General features: G+C 35.2%; 3 protein-coding genes and 1 long non-coding RNA gene across 7 annotated transcripts; all 4 read left to right on the top strand.

Moving 5' to 3' along the window:
* Positions 1–690: 690 nt before the first annotated feature.
* Positions 691–1,841, top strand: LOC107063176 (uncharacterized). Of its 2 annotated transcripts, XR_001475111.1 has the most exons (4): positions 691–789; positions 1,093–1,198; positions 1,269–1,320; positions 1,817–1,841. It is a non-coding gene; the product is annotated as an uncharacterized lncRNA (long non-coding RNA). The 2 variants fall into 2 exon arrangements; XR_001475110.1 differs by lacking the exon at positions 691–789 and having other exon boundaries at positions 810–1,198.
* A 2,310-nt stretch (positions 1,842–4,151) lies between these two features.
* Positions 4,152–7,612, top strand: LOC107057684 (G-type lectin S-receptor-like serine/threonine-protein kinase At4g27290). Its single transcript, XM_015314685.1, has 8 exons — positions 4,152–5,159; positions 5,239–5,558; positions 5,727–5,864; positions 5,992–6,116; positions 6,182–6,392; positions 6,486–6,723; positions 6,794–6,944; positions 7,035–7,612. Exons 1-8 carry the CDS (start codon positions 4,213–4,215, stop codon positions 7,296–7,298), a joined length of 2,394 nt encoding a protein of 797 aa, XP_015170171.1. The 5' UTR covers positions 4,152–4,212; the 3' UTR covers positions 7,299–7,612.
* Positions 7,613–7,693: 81 nt separating this feature from the next.
* Positions 7,694–11,508, top strand: LOC102593625 (G-type lectin S-receptor-like serine/threonine-protein kinase At4g27290). Of its 3 annotated transcripts, none has more exons than XM_015314683.1 (9): positions 8,632–8,723; positions 8,845–9,027; positions 9,188–9,504; positions 9,684–9,800; positions 9,961–10,085; positions 10,153–10,363; positions 10,454–10,691; positions 10,775–10,925; positions 11,021–11,508. In XM_015314683.1, the coding sequence occupies exons 1-9, from the start codon at positions 8,716–8,718 to the stop codon at positions 11,312–11,314; spliced, it is 1,644 nt and encodes a 547-aa protein (XP_015170169.1). In that variant the 5' UTR covers positions 8,632–8,715; the 3' UTR covers positions 11,315–11,508. The 3 variants fall into 3 exon arrangements, with proteins under 3 accessions (XP_015170168.1, XP_015170169.1, XP_015170170.1); XM_015314684.1 differs by having other exon boundaries at positions 8,640–8,723; positions 8,819–9,027; XM_015314682.1 differs by having other exon boundaries at positions 7,694–9,027.
* Positions 11,509–12,254: 746 nt separating this feature from the next.
* On the top strand, positions 12,255–14,636 carry LOC102582458 (uncharacterized). Its single transcript, XM_006360057.2, has 2 exons — positions 12,255–12,396; positions 13,834–14,636. The coding sequence occupies exons 1-2, from the start codon at positions 12,327–12,329 to the stop codon at positions 14,436–14,438; spliced, it is 675 nt and encodes a 224-aa protein (XP_006360119.1). The 5' UTR covers positions 12,255–12,326; the 3' UTR covers positions 14,439–14,636.
* The last annotated feature ends 333 nt before the right edge of the window (positions 14,637–14,969 follow it).

Raw genomic sequence — 14,969 nt, 5'->3', positions numbered from 1 at the left:
ACAATAATTTGCAGAAACATAAATAACAAAGTTTAAAACATGTACTCAAAAACAACAATTAATAACATAAGCATAAATTAATGACTGTAAAAAAACATACCAGAATCTGTAACAATAGGATGAAACAGAATGGAAAAAATTGTACATGAATATTTAATTGTATAGAAGAAGAAGAAGAAGTTCAGAATTTTTGTTGTTTTAAAATGAGAGGAAATCCCTCTATTTATAGTGAGACAACAAAGGGTAGTGTGAACAAATGTTTATTCTGACTTATTGGAAAGGTCACAACTCTTTGGAAAAGTTACAACTCTTCGGAAAGGTCATAACCTTTTATAAAAGTCGCAACTCTTCATAGAAGTTACAACTTTTCATATAAGTCGCAACTTTTCATAAAAGTCACAACTTTTCATTAAAGTCGCAACTTTTCATGAAAGGGGATAAATTAAAAAATGAATCCTGGTTTGTGGTGGTGCCACGTAGGCGGGCCTAGGATTCTCTTTTATATCATATATTATTATAAGTGGGAAGAGCTTAACCTCAAGAGTTGAATTATGAAAATAACCCTATATTAAATTAAAAAAGTAATAAAAATTAATTAATTAAATAATAATCATATATCATATTATTATATTATTATACTAATGCTAATCATCATATACCTACTTGTTTGTTTTCTCCGTTTGTTGGCTTCTCATTTCCTTCCTAATCTTAATTATTCTCTCTCTACTTATAAATATTCACCTATTGTTATAATAATTATAATAAAGAAGGGGAATGAAGAGTTGCAAGGTAATTAATTATGAGAGAAATGTTCACTTTATTGCTATATAATTATGATAATAAAATATAAAGAGAATGAAGAGTTGCAAGGGTAATAAATTTTGAGAGCTATAATATAAAATAAAGAGAATGAAGAGTTGCGAGGGTAATAAATTTGGAGAGCTATATATAATATTTGTGTAGCAAAGAGGTGGCCAGCCGATGGTCATTATTTTTGCAAAAATGCATGATTATTAAATAAAATTTTCATTTTTCTCTAAATACATTAGTTGATTACTTATTACTTTCATTGTATTTTTTTGCTTTTTACAGAAGAAAAATGTGTATAAGTTCTAAAAGTTCATACGGAGCATGCAATGATGGAAATGGATATTGGAAATTTTCACGGATCGGAGGTTGAAATCCATCTATTCACAAAGTTAGTTTTTAACATTATCTAATATATTTTCATATTTTGAGAAAATTCTCTTTTAATATTTAGTTTTTAGGTAATTGTCGGAGGAATTCAAATCGGTGCTTTCACTGATTTACATACTTTGGGTAAGTGAATTGAACTCTCTTCTTCCTTTCTTTGTCATTTCACATAATATAATATATATATATAGTCGTTGCTTTTCTTTCTTCCATTTAATTTTTCACCTTATTTTGTTAGAGCTTAATTTTTCATGTTTCAGATCTGACCTAGCTATCATCTTTGGAAGAAAATTATTCTAGATAATAATTATGACCATATCTAACTATTATGTTGTTTACCTCATTTTGCTCCAATATTACTTTTTTGGTTCCTTTACACTAGATCTTCTAGGTACAGAAGAAAAAGAATATCATTGTCTTTTTAGAACTGTTAGGGATAGTAGCATTAGTGTTGCATTTGGATCGAAGACGTCATCATATGTGATAATATTGATAGATAGAGAATGAATATTTGGAAGACAATAGATTTTATCACTATGTATGGATTAGAATGAAATAAAAATATATACTCTTTTATACACTAATAATTTTTATATTTTATTTTTTATTCTAATTGATGTAGATGAAGGATACATATCTCTCGAAGGATAAGTTATATCGACATATTCATACCATTATTTTCATGTAAATTGGTTCCTTTGTAAGTGATTTTTATATTTATTCTTAAAATTTTCTTTTTATGTTTTCAAATTGGATATGGGATCTACGTGTGAAGTGCGTAATGAGAGATTATTGAGGATAAGTTATATCGACATATTCATACCATTATTTTCATGTAAATTGGTTCCTTTGTAAGTGATTTTTATATTTATTCTTAAAATTTTCTTTTTATGTTTTCAAATTGGATATGGGATCTACGTGTGAAGTGCGTAATGAGAGATTATTGAGGATAAGTTATATCGACATATTCATACCATTACATGTTATATTATCTTAATTAGCTTCACATTTCTTGCTTGATGGCAAATGCAACATTCCACTGTTATGATTAAAAAAAAAAACATTCCACTATTATGAATTTTATTTAATGAATATGATGTAAATGATAAAGTTAATATTGTTAATTTCAATATTTTCTATATAATAATTCAATAATATGGGATAAACGTGCAACGCACGTTCCTAAGGACTAGTATATATATATGATTAAGTGAATAAATGAAATAAATATGCATTTTAGTTAATTATAGTAATGTGATAGAAATTCAACAAATACATAACTATATATTTATTGATTTGACGTAAAAATAAAATATGGATAATTTTATTTATTTTTTAATCGAAAGAGACTTCATGATCTGAACATGATGAAATGGGCATATGGGCTGAAACCTACTTATATCCCTTCTAATATTATGACTCTTTCTATTTTTTATTTTTATTTTTATGGCTCTTTAATTTCTATCAAACTACAGTTACATAAATTATTTTAGCCACTAGCCTTGCTTACCGACAAAGTAACATACTTTCGGTAAGCCCACTTGCTTTAATAATACAAAATATTTTTTCTCAGTTATTGACAGCTAACACTCTAATAATACAAATAAAATCTTCTTGATCATTAAATTGTGGTTCATGTTATGCAACATTTTGTCTGACATTAAAGGGCATGATGAAGAGGTTCATTTGATCAATTCCCATACACTATGCAAATAGGATCCATTTTATAAATATATATATAAATTATTGAATCCTCATTGCATTAGTAACATCTATAGTACTGTAGTAGTAAGTGTTGGGTACCATCAACATTTTGTCTATGGCAAGGTCATGATGGGGGCTAAGGTGGCCCAGATTAGAGTCATGATTGAACATAGTGTTTATTTGGTGGATTAAATTAAGAAATAGAGTTAACCTTTACTATCGGCTATAGTTTTTGGCATGATAGTAACCACTTGATCCTAATAAGTGGTACCCAAGAGCAGCATGGCTTTGCTTTCGACTATGGCAATAACGTTTGGCACAATGGTAAACGCATCTAGTCAAATGAAAGAGATTGGTGTATTAGATGCAACTAGTACATTTGTTTCTTATTACAATATCCAACGTATCTGATTGGTTTTGAGAGTTGACAATTCGAAAGAGAAGAAAACAACCTGTCCACATTCACGCGTGAGATTATATTGAGTATGTGTTAGGATCAAACGTTTACCGTCAACTTTTAGCAAAAACACAACTTTATTTTTTAACCAAGTTCAGCAAGCAAACGTCATGTTTGATCATTACTCCAATCCAAGCCACCCTAGTTCCTGGTGGGCCATATAGGCAGGGTGTTAGCATTACCCAATTATTGTTGTTGTAATAGATCTAGAATGCCTATGTTAACTTAAAGCACGAGACCTGTAGTACTAATCTAACTTCTAGATGACACTAATTAATCAGCATGGTTTTTGTTTCATAGAGTTGAATATGCAATGATTAAGCAAAAGCTTACATGCATACATTTTAATTTATGTTTACCTATGTATATACATAGTTTGAGCTAAGCAGTTGAATCCACAGAACTCGCACTAGTACTGACTCAACATTGTTCCATCATTTAACATGTCATGGCAGTTTGTAGCTCACGCGTGTGGTTTGCCTGACTCGTGCACGAGCAACACTTATGCCAACTAAAGGTGTCTTAACGATAGTTAATGTGTCTAACTAGCTCGTAGTTGATGACAAGTTTGAGTGTCTATGTATATAATTTGCCAACTAATTAACTACGATTAAGCATTATTATCGAATGTTCAATCATATCACATCCTAATTCTTATAAGTTTAATACTTTTAGAAGTCAACAATGAACAGGTTCAGACCCATCACATCCTAATTCTTAGCTGCCCCTCAACAGTTAAAAGTGAAAAAAAAATTGACCTTAGCTTGTCAATGAAAGGAACTGGTGTTTTTTTTGTGTGTGTGTGTTATCAAGGCTTTAAGTTTTTCGAAAAATTGAAGGCACGAATCATCATAATCATGAAAGGGAAACATTTTTTATCTTCTTGCTCCATTTTTCTTTCCATCTTGCTAATTTCCACAGCATTAGACACAATCACAACAGAAAAACCAATTAGAGATGGTGACACAATTGTTTCAGCTGGAGGGGTTTACGAGCTTGGATTTTTCAGCCCTGGAAATTCGAAGAATCGCTACGTTGGCATATGGTTCAAGAAGATAGCAACTAGAACTGTTGTCTGGGTTGCCAACAGAAACATTCCACTGAATGACAATTCAGGAGTGTTATTACTCAATCCCAATGGAATTCTTGTACTTGTTGACAATTCCAATGCCTCAATTTGGTCATCAAACTCATCAAGATTGTTAATGAATCCAAAAGCACGGCTCCTGGATTCCGGTAACCTTGTTGTCGGTGATGGAAATAATAGTGAACGAGAAGTTAATTTCGTGTGGCAGAGTTTTGATTATCCAGGAGATACTTTATTACCTGGGATGAAGCTTGGACGTAATCTGGTCACGGGCATGGATTGGTACATAGAGTCATGGAAGAGCACTGATGATCCTGCTGCGGGTGAATATATAGAACGTCTTGATTCTCATGGATACCCTCAATTTTTCGTGTGGAAAAATTCGTCTATAGTATATAGCACAGGGCCATGGAATGGTATCGCATTTAGTAGTAGTCCTAAAAATCAACCAGCTATATATTATGCTTTCGAGTTTGTTATTAAACAGAAGGAGATTTACTTTAAATACGAGCTTAATGAGTCCCTGCCCACCAGGGTGGTGATCAATCAGGCTGGAATGGTAGAACACCTAACATGGATCGAGCGTAATCACAGATGGATAGTCTACGTATCAGCACAATCTGATAATTGTGATCGTTTTGCTTTATGTGGTCCTTATGCAAGTTGCAACATCAATAACTCTCCTCCATGTGACTGCTTGCGAGGTTTCGAGCCTAGGTATTGTTAAAAATATGCCTTCACACGACTCCTCTGTCTGTTCCAATACCATGTTAATTCATTAATTATGTCTTCACAGGTATCCTGAACAATGGTATGCAGTGGACTGGTCTAATGGTTGTATAAGGAAAACTTCTTTGTCTTGTAACCAAGATGGTTTTCTTAAATTTAGGAATATCAAGATGCCGGATTCTAGACACTCCTGGTATAATGTAAGCATTAGTCTTGAAGAATGCAAGAAAATGTGCTTGGCTGATTGCAATTGTACAGCCTACTCAAATCTTGATATAAGAAATGGCGGAAGTGGATGCTTACTATGGTTCGGTGAACTCATTGATATTAGAGAGTACAACAAAAATGAGCAATACCTGTTTGTGAGAGTTGCTGCTTCAGAATTAGGTAATGACCCTACTCTATACCATTTTTGTGTTCTTTTGCACAATATAAGCATGACACCTTAGAGTTTAAGGAACTTTACTATCTGATGTCACTGATAGTAACATATGATAGTCGCGGAAGCAATTCATATGTCAATTGAAGACTGCTTATGGACTTTTTATTAAACAGATTCAGTCAGGAATCGGAGGGGAAAGAGGTCAGCCCTGATTGCGGTCATTTCAGCACTAGTAGCAACTTCTATCCTCATCTTTCTAGCTTGGTTTACCTTCCAAAGAAAGAACAAAAAAACAGATAAACATACTGGAGGTATTAGAAAATTGTTAACTGTGAATGCTTATTTACCTCCATCTAGCTAACATTGTTCGACTTTATCAAATGATTGAGGAAAAGTTCAATTATATCATGTCTGTGATTGGAAAATATATGTTGACAGGTTCAGAAGTTGGAAACAAGGACCTCGAGTTGCCATTGTTTGATTTAGTTACTGTTACTACTGCCACTGAAAATTTCTCTTCTGCGAATGTGATTGGTGAGGGTGGCTTTGGACAGGTTTACAAGGTAAATCAACTTTGATCTTCAACTAAAAGCTACAAGCATATTTGACCCTAGAGAGAAAATCGCAGGGTATTCTACCAGATGGACTAGAGATAGCAGTAAAGAAGCTATCAACGTATTCTGGACAAGGCGTTCAAGAGTTAAAAAATGAAATTGCTCTCATTTCCAAGCTGCAACATAGGAACCTTGTCAAGCTTTTGGGTTGCTGCCTTGAAGGAGAAGAAAAGATGCTAATCTATGAGTTTATGCCCAACTCTAGCTTGGACTGTTTCATTTTTGGTCTGCTTTTCGTGATTCATTAACTAAATATTACTACTTGATAAGTCCTCAATATCTCTGTTATCACTCAAGAATTGGTTTTACATTGTGCAGATCCAAGCAGAAAAGCTTCACTTGCATGGAAGAATCGCTTTGAAATTTCTGTGGGAATATCTCGAGGTCTTCTTTACCTTCACCAGGACTCAAGATTTAGAATTATTCATAGAGACCTCAAGACCAGCAACATTTTACTAGATGGAGACATGAATGCCAAAATTGCTGATTTTGGCCTTGCCAAAATTTTTGGCGGAGAACAAGTGGAAGGAAATACTAAGAGAGTGATAGGGACATAGTAAGTTCTACAAATCTTTATGATAGACATTCAATCAGTACTTGAACTTAAATTTGATGAGTTGATGCAGTGGATATATGTCACCTGAGTATGCTGTTGATGGGAAATATTCAGTAAAATCCGATGTATTTAGTATCGGCGTTATCATTCTAGAGCTAGTCAGTGGCAGAAGGAACAGGAAATTTCATCATTTGGAACATTATCACAATCTTTTGGGACATGTAAGCACATACAACACTAAACTTCGTTCCCTTAACTCACTTTTTCTATAGTGAATGCATTTGTATAAATGTGTTCTGTTTGTAATTTAGGCATGGTTACTTTGGACTGAAGACAAAGCGTTGGAACTGATGGACGAATGTTTGAAAGAATCATTTTCAGAATCTCAAGTGTTGAGATGCATCCAGGTTGGCTTGTTGTGCGCCCAAAAACACCCTGAGCATAGGCCTACAATGGCATCAGTAGTTTTCTGGTTGGGAAATGAAGGCCTGGTTCTTCCTCAACCAAAGCAGCCTGGATTTTTTATAGAAAGGAATTCAATGGATTCAACAGAATCAGCTCAATTTATCAGTTAGCTCGTTGTAATCGGATAAGGGCATTGTGAATTCAAGTTCAATCAACACATATAATATCTAATTAATGAGAAGAAAATCTGAAAGTGTGTACACACATTTCAGCACACGCTTTGTAGCACAATTAATCCGGATTCACAGGGGAAAGTTCGACTTTTTGGGAGAAACTAAAGTCTCCTCATCAAAAGTGACTCCATTCAAGAAGTTGAAGATTCTTCTTGTTTTTTCTCTCAGTTGAATATTAGATGGTGACTTTACAACTTTTTAAAATAAATGCATTAATATTAATAGAAAATAAAAAAGACATCAGTTCCTTTTTTCTTAGTTCTGCCATTACTAGTCCAAGATGTCACATCGTCATTAACACTAAATCATTTTAGGAAGACTTTAGGCAATTTACTCCAATACATTTCATGTGTTTACACCAAGAAAATAGATGCATGCCATATGTTTGTATGAATAGTTCTATAGCGTGCAATTGCAAACACCAGGTTAATGGTGGAAATGGAAAGTCAAAGGCATACAACTTTTGACAAGTTCAAACTTTGACATCTAATTCTTGGCAGCAGTTGTGATTGGCCTTTCATTCAAAAAAGTTCTTTTTTTCATTTTATAGTTGTGATTGGCCTTTCATTCAAAAAAGTTCTTTTTTTCATTTTATTTATATAAAACATTTTTGGACATGGTTGTTAATTCTAAACTGAGAAAAAAAAAGTTATCAGTATCTTTTCTGTGTCAAGGCTTTTTTGAACTTGTCAATCAAAAACATGAGTCAGAGTCTATCAAAAGGGCTACTGTTTTTATTCCTTTGCTCACATTTTTTCTTCATCTTACTAATTTCCGCGGCATTAGACACGATCACAACAGATGAATCCATTAGAGATGGTGACACAATTGTTTCAGCTGGTGGGATTTATGAGCTTGGATTTTTCAGTCCTGGAAATCCGAAGAATCGTTATGTTGGCATATGGTACAAGAAGATATCACCTAGAACTGTTGTCTGGGTTGCAAACAGAGATATTCCACTTAATGACACATCAGGAGTGTTAACACTCAAACCCAATGGGATTCTTGTACTTGTTGATAATTCCAATACCTCAATTTGGTCATCAAACTCATCAAGATCATTAAAGGATCCAAAAGCACGGATTCTGGATTCCGGGAACCTTGTTGTCAATGATGGAAATGAAAGAGACCTGAAAATTAATTTCGCGTGGCAGAGTTTTGATTATCCAGGAAATACTTTTATACCTGGCATGAAACTTGGACGTAATTTGGTCACGGGCATGGATTGGTACATGTCATCATGGAAGAGCATTGATGACCCTTCTCCTGGTGAATATATAAACCGTCTTGAATCTCATGGATACCCGCAATTGTTTGTGTGGAAAAATTCAACTATAGTGTCTAGCTCAGGGATATGGAAAGGTAATGCATTTACTGTTAGTGCAAATAGTAAACCAAATACACATTACACTTCCGAGTTTATTATTAATCAGCAGCAAATTTACTACCAATTCAAGCTTAAGAACGAGTCACTGCCCAGCAGGATGGTGCTTAACCCGGAAGGGCTGATAGAACACATAACATGGATTGAGAGCAGTCAAAGCTGGTTTCTGTACTCAACAGTACAGATTGATAGCTGTGGTCGATTTGCTTTATGCGGTCCTTATGCAAGTTGCAGCATCAATAACTCCCCTCCATGTGACTGCTTGCAAGGTTTCAATCCTAGGTATTGTTAAAATGAGTGATCATCAAACCTTAAACTATTAGAGATAACACACTTGATTACTTAGTTATGATTTTACACTCCCCTTCATGTGTGTGCTTGATTCTATTTCTTGGGCCAAGCACATAGATATTATATTGATTACTTAATTATGACTTCACAGGGTTCCTCAACAGTCTGCAGCAGATTGGGCTACTGGTTGTGTTAGGAGAACTTCTTTGGATTGTAAACAAGACGGTTTTCTTAAATTTACGGGCATCAAGATGCCTGATTCTAGAAACTCCTGGTTTAATGAGAGCATTAACCTTGAAGAATGTGAGAAATTATGCTTAGCTGATTGCAACTGTACAGCCTACTCAAATCTTGATGTTAGAAATGGCGGAAGTGGATGCTTACTATGGTTCGGAGATCTCATTGATATTCGAGAGTTGAGCCAAAATGAACAAAATCTGTTTGTGAGAGTTGCTGCTTCAGAAATAGGTAATGACCCTACTCTGCACCATTTTCATTTTGTTGTTCAATATAAATACACAGATCTTTGAAACTGACGAATCCCTGGTCAACAAATTACTGATAACCAAGTTTGCAGGCTTCATAACAAAATAAGACGTATATGTAAATTGAAGACTGCTTATGAACTAATTATTGAACATATTCAGACAGGAAGCGGAGGAGAAAGATGTCAGTCCTGATTGGTGTCATTTCAGCAGTGGTAGCAACATTTATCCTCAGCTTTTTAGCTTGGTTTTCCTTCCAAAGAAAGAAAAGAAGAATAGGTAAATATAGTTGAGTCACTCTTGTCTACCAACTTTATAAGAAAATTGTCAAGTCTAAATGCTGTGCTGGCTAGGTGAATTTTCTATCTAGCTGACATTGTTTGCCTTTACCAAATTCTCATTGATATCATGTTTGTGGTGGGCGAATGTATATTGACAGGTCCAGCTGTTGAAAATGAGGACATGGAGCTTCCATTGTTTGATTTAGTTACTGTTACTAGTGCCACTGGGAACTTTTCTGCTAAGAATGTGATCGGGAAGGGTGGATTTGGACCGGTTTACAAGGTAAATCAACTTTGATCCTCAACGTCTAACTTGAAATGGCATCTTTGACCCTTGACATAAATTTCAGGGTATCCTACCAAATGGACAAGAGATAGCAGTAAAGAGGCTATCAAAGCATTCTGGACAAGGCTTTCAAGAGTTAAAAAATGAATTCGTTCTCATTTCCAAGCTGCAACACAGGAACCTTGTTAAGCTTTTGGGTTGCTGCCTTGAAAGAGAAGAAAGGATGCTAATCTATGAGTTTATGCCCAATGCTAGCTTGGACTATTTCATTTTTGGTCTGCTTTTCATGATCCATTAATAAATAGTACTTGATATAAGTCCTCAATATCTCTGCATCACTCAATGATTAGTTCTACATTGTGCAGATCCAAGCAGAAAAACTTCACTTTCATGGAAGAACCGCTTTGAAATTGCTATAGGAATATCTCGAGGTCTTCTTTACCTTCACCAGGACTCAAGATTAAGAATTATTCACAGAGATCTCAAGACCAGCAACATTCTATTAGATACTGACATGAATGCCAAAATTTCTGACTTCGGCCTTGCCAAAATATTTGGTGGAGATCAAGTGGAAGGAGAAACTAAGAGTATAGTAGGGACATTGTAAGTTTCTACACATCTTTAAATCGTATAATCTTTATTATATTAGATCAGTACATGAGCATAAACTTATTGAATTGATGTAGTGGATATATGTCCCCGGAGTATATTGTTGATGGGAAGTATTCAGTAAAATCAGATGTATACAGCATCGGCGTAATCATTCTTGAAATAGTTAGTGGCAGAAGGAACAGGAAATTTCATCATTTGGAACATCTTCACAATCTTTTGGGACATGTAAGCATATACATTACACAACTTCATTCCCTTAATTCGCTCTTAGCTTTCTATTGCGAATACATTTGTATAAATGTGTTCTGTTTGTAATATAGGCATGGTTACTTTGGACTGAAGGCAACGCGTTGGAACTGATGGATGAATGTTTGAAAGAATCATTTTCAGAATCTCAAGTGTTGAGATGCATCCAGGTCGGTTTGTTATGCGTCCAAAAACTCCCAGAGGATAGACCTATAATGGCATCAGTGGTTTCTTGGTTGGGAAATGAAGGTCTGGTTCTTCCTCAACCAAAGCATCCAGGTTTTTTCACAGAGAGGAATCCAATGGAATCTACTGATGAAGAATGTCTAAGTAACAACGCGACGTTAACAGTTCTTGAACCAAGATAGACAAATAATCACTATTGGATGTTTTGAAATGTATTTACTTTGTCTTATTTGTCAAACAGTACTAGTGTATATATGATAGAATATACTAAAAGAGATAGTTTAATGCCAGTGTTCATATCAAGGCAGGGTAAATAATTGATATACACTTCTTGTCTTTGATAATTGAGCAATCAATGGACTAATTATTGGCAAAATTTGTAAGCACAAGTAGTTAGAGGTATCTATATCATGCATTACTTTTTTTGGGGACAATGAATATATTCATCAAACATAGTTGCTATACATGATACATAAGCCCTATTCTATATGAAGTATCTTTTTTTGTTTCCCACTCGGTGTCTGGATCCCACATTGGAGCTCTGGCTAAATTTGGATTGCGTATAGCAGGACCCATTCGGAGTGGAGCTCCCAACAAGATTTTTTCCATACTCAGCTATATGAAGTATTTTTAATGAAGTAAAGTCCATAACAAATTTGATGAATAATAATAACTCAAATTTCAAATCACTCACAAACTTACTATATGGATGTAGGAGCATCAACTTTAGAGAATCCTGTTAGCTTATGTTCCAAGTTGTTTAGAACTACCACAATATTGTTGTGGTGAGATCCTTAACCATATGGATCGATTCGAGCCCTTAAAAAGGAATCTCCTCTAATAGATAACCTTTACATTTAAAATAAGACTTTTCAGCGTAAATACAGATTAGAGAAGTCCTTCAGAGTTCAGAAGTATTCTAGTTTAGGGCACGAAATTGTTTCACATGGACACCTTAAGGGCAGTTTGGTCATTATGCATTAGTTTTTATTTCTTTATCAGTTGAAAATGAAAAATGAAAATGAAAATGAAATTCAGTTGGTGGCATTACAGTAATTAAGTTGAATATGATGGTGAGTTTTTAAATACATCAGATCGAAGTAGACGTACAAACAGACTTTTTTCCTCTGCTCAACAGCTAGCTTCTTCTATATACCCACCCACCCCACTCCCACCGACATCTTCTGTACAGAAATGGCAATGCTTCAAAGGTTTCTTCTTCTTTGCATTTTCTTCATCTCAGCTTCTGCTGCTAAAGTTCAAAGTAAGGATTCTTCGTTCTTCTTTTTATTTTAAAATTTTTTGAATTAATGTTTCTTGTGTGTGTTTTGCTACTTAAACCATCTTACTGTTGGATCTAATTAAGGATTGAGTTTCAAATTTTGGTGTATAATTTATTGAATAAACTATAATGTGCTGATTGCTGAGTAATTATCAGCATTGAAAGATTTTAAGTTCATGCAAATAGGATTTCAGTTATAATATATAAAGTGCATAGTTTCTGAGATTGATAGATCTACTTTACTAGACTTTGTTAAATGATATTATCTGGTTGCTCAATAGTGATCAATATTAAGTAATAGTGTGCAAAGTTGTGCTTTGGCAATTCGGGATCCAAATTTGAGATTTTCCTCGGGAGGTATCCCGAAGGATTTGGAATATGTTATTTGTACAATTATGGGATTACTAAAGATATATCTTAATAATAGAACATTGGTTTCTATGTGATTCTTGCCTTATTAAGCTAGCTAATGTTATAGGAAAAGAGGATGTTGGCAAGCTGCATTTATGGCATTGACAAGAAACTCTTTAGTTAATCTGCAAATTCTGATTTTGTTGGCATGTTGCATTTATAGCACTGACTAGAAACTATTTAGTCAATCTGCAAATTCTGATTTTGTGAATAGTGTGAATAGTTAGGGGAAGCTGCTCAAATTGGTTTTTCGGTCTTTGTAATTTGTGGTAACATGAGAAGATACCCGTAAAGATATGACACCTGACCTAATTCAACCACAAAAGCCATCTCATGAGGGGAGGATTGCCTAAGTCCATCTAAGGAGACCAATGTGGACTCTAACCCATTCCAACACCCCTTGCCACAAAAGGCATCTCATGAGGAAAGGGTTGTCTAAGTCCATATAAGGAGACCAATGAGGACTCTAACCCATTCCAACACCCTTTGCCGCCCAGGTAAAGATATGATATCTGGACCTAACTCAACCTCAAAAGTTAGCTTTTAGGGGAGGGTTGTCTAAGTTAATATAAACAAGCCACCAGTCTTTTCCCAACCAATGTGGGACTCTAGCCCACTAATGGAAGGACAGTGCTCAAGATGCTTTAGTTTATGCCTTCAAATACTATGTTGGAGCCCTAATTTTGTATCTTTCTTGTTAGAGATCTCTTGATAATAGGGTGGTTGTTGATAATCTTTCCATGAGTGTGCTAGAATTATAGTCACAGCCGAAATGATGTTTACTCTCCTTCTCTGGCTCTTCTTCCTTTAGTCAGTCTTAGATAATTGCGTGTACTTCCAATTACCGAAAGCATACTGACATGTGCTCAAGCCTCTTGGGTTTAGATGTAATTTACGCTTGTCATTCCCAATGTGTATTCCTTCAAGCAGATAGCTTCTCGATCTTGATTCACTATTATTGCCTTTATGATCAACCTCTAACACATATATTGGCTTGATAAACTGCAGCCAAGGTAACTGATAATCCTGCTGATGAGCTGGTATCTGCCCTTAATAGTAATAGAACTGCGAATAAATTATCCTCCTTATACAGTAACCCTGGCTTGGCATGCTTGGCTCTGCAATATATAAAAGCATATGGAGGTGATTGTAAAGTAGTTGGAGGGCCAGATGGAAAGAAACCTGCTGAATCTGAATTCGCCCAAGAATTTGCCCCTAACTGTGGTGTGCAGGCGTCATCGCTTGCTCAAATAACTGGAAGATTTCTCGCATGTCAATCCAAGTATGCCGAACCTTCTGAAGCATTCAATGATATTCTTATAAGAAATACCAAGAGTTTGGATATTCTCTATAGCAAGAATCACACTGAGGTTGGTGCTGCTGTGAGTGGCTCCGGTGGTGGTGGCCCCTATTTCTGGTGTGTACTCTTCAGCAATGGCAAACCAAAGAGTAGCTTTTCCACAGGGGGAGTAGAACCTAAGGTGAGTAGACCTGGATGCTTCAGTGGTTCTAATGACCAATGCAGTGGTGCTAATTCTTTGTCTCAAACCATATATCTCTGGACAATCACTGTAGGAGCTTCCATTGCACTGCTTTATGCCTTAGGAGTATAAACCATCAAGGGATTTGTTTTTTGGCTTGATTGAACGGCCTTTTTTTCTGTTGGCTATGACTTCATTTTTTTGAATTATTTATTTTGTGAGTGTTTTCGAGAACATTTCCTTGTTCTACTTATTGTAACTACCTCTGAATATAAATCTGTATGCTGTTCAAATGAGAATCAAATGCAAAGATTTACATAGTTCCAGGAACTAGGAAGGTAGGCATTCTGGGATTTATGGGCGTCTTGTTGAAGCTGGCTTACCTTGAAGTAGGTAGGGATGTCAATAGGGCGGGTTAAGGTGAGGCAAGCCTTGACCTGCTAAGATATCGACCCACCTTGCTCTACCCTGTTTAGCATTTTTCAAAAAAAGCCCCCAAAGCTGGTACTGAACACTGGGTAGAAAAACCAGGAAAAAGTTGCACAAAACTCGAGTTTGGTGATAGAGATGTGGAAAAAGATATGATGAATGTGATTGCAAAGAAACACTCCCCCAGGACATGATATTGATTTGTAGTCATGAGGAAAAATAATTGCTCAACAA

This window comes from Solanum tuberosum, unplaced genomic scaffold, assembly GCF_000226075.1.
Source record: "Solanum tuberosum cultivar DM 1-3 516 R44 unplaced genomic scaffold, SolTub_3.0 scf00302, whole genome shotgun sequence".
Taxonomy (NCBI): domain Eukaryota; kingdom Viridiplantae; phylum Streptophyta; class Magnoliopsida; order Solanales; family Solanaceae; genus Solanum; species Solanum tuberosum.
This window is presented reverse-complemented; position numbering and strand designations above follow the sequence as displayed.

Bases quoted from the DNA above. Each gene is read 5' to 3' on its own strand.
- LOC107057684 (XM_015314685.1), top strand. From the start codon at position 4,213: ATGAAAGGGAAACATTTTTTATCTTCTTGCTCCATTTTTCTTTCCATC. The intron at 6,724-6,793 runs GTAAGTTCTACA...GAGTTGATGCAG, and splicing joins AAGAGAGTGATAGGGACATA to TGGATATATGTCACCTGAGT. The intron at 6,945-7,034 runs GTAAGCACATAC...TTTGTAATTTAG, and splicing joins ATCACAATCTTTTGGGACAT to GCATGGTTACTTTGGACTGA.
- LOC102593625 (XM_015314682.1), top strand. From the start codon at position 8,063: ATGAGTCAGAGTCTATCAAAAGGGCTACTGTTTTTATTCCTTTGCTCA. The intron at 10,364-10,453 runs GTCTGCTTTTCA...TACATTGTGCAG, and splicing joins CTTGGACTATTTCATTTTTG to ATCCAAGCAGAAAAACTTCA. The intron at 10,926-11,020 runs GTAAGCATATAC...TTTGTAATATAG, and splicing joins TTCACAATCTTTTGGGACAT to GCATGGTTACTTTGGACTGA.
- LOC102582458 (XM_006360057.2), top strand. From the start codon at position 12,327: ATGGCAATGCTTCAAAGGTTTCTTCTTCTTTGCATTTTCTTCATCTCA. The intron at 12,397-13,833 runs GTAAGGATTCTT...GATAAACTGCAG, and splicing joins TTCTGCTGCTAAAGTTCAAA to CCAAGGTAACTGATAATCCT.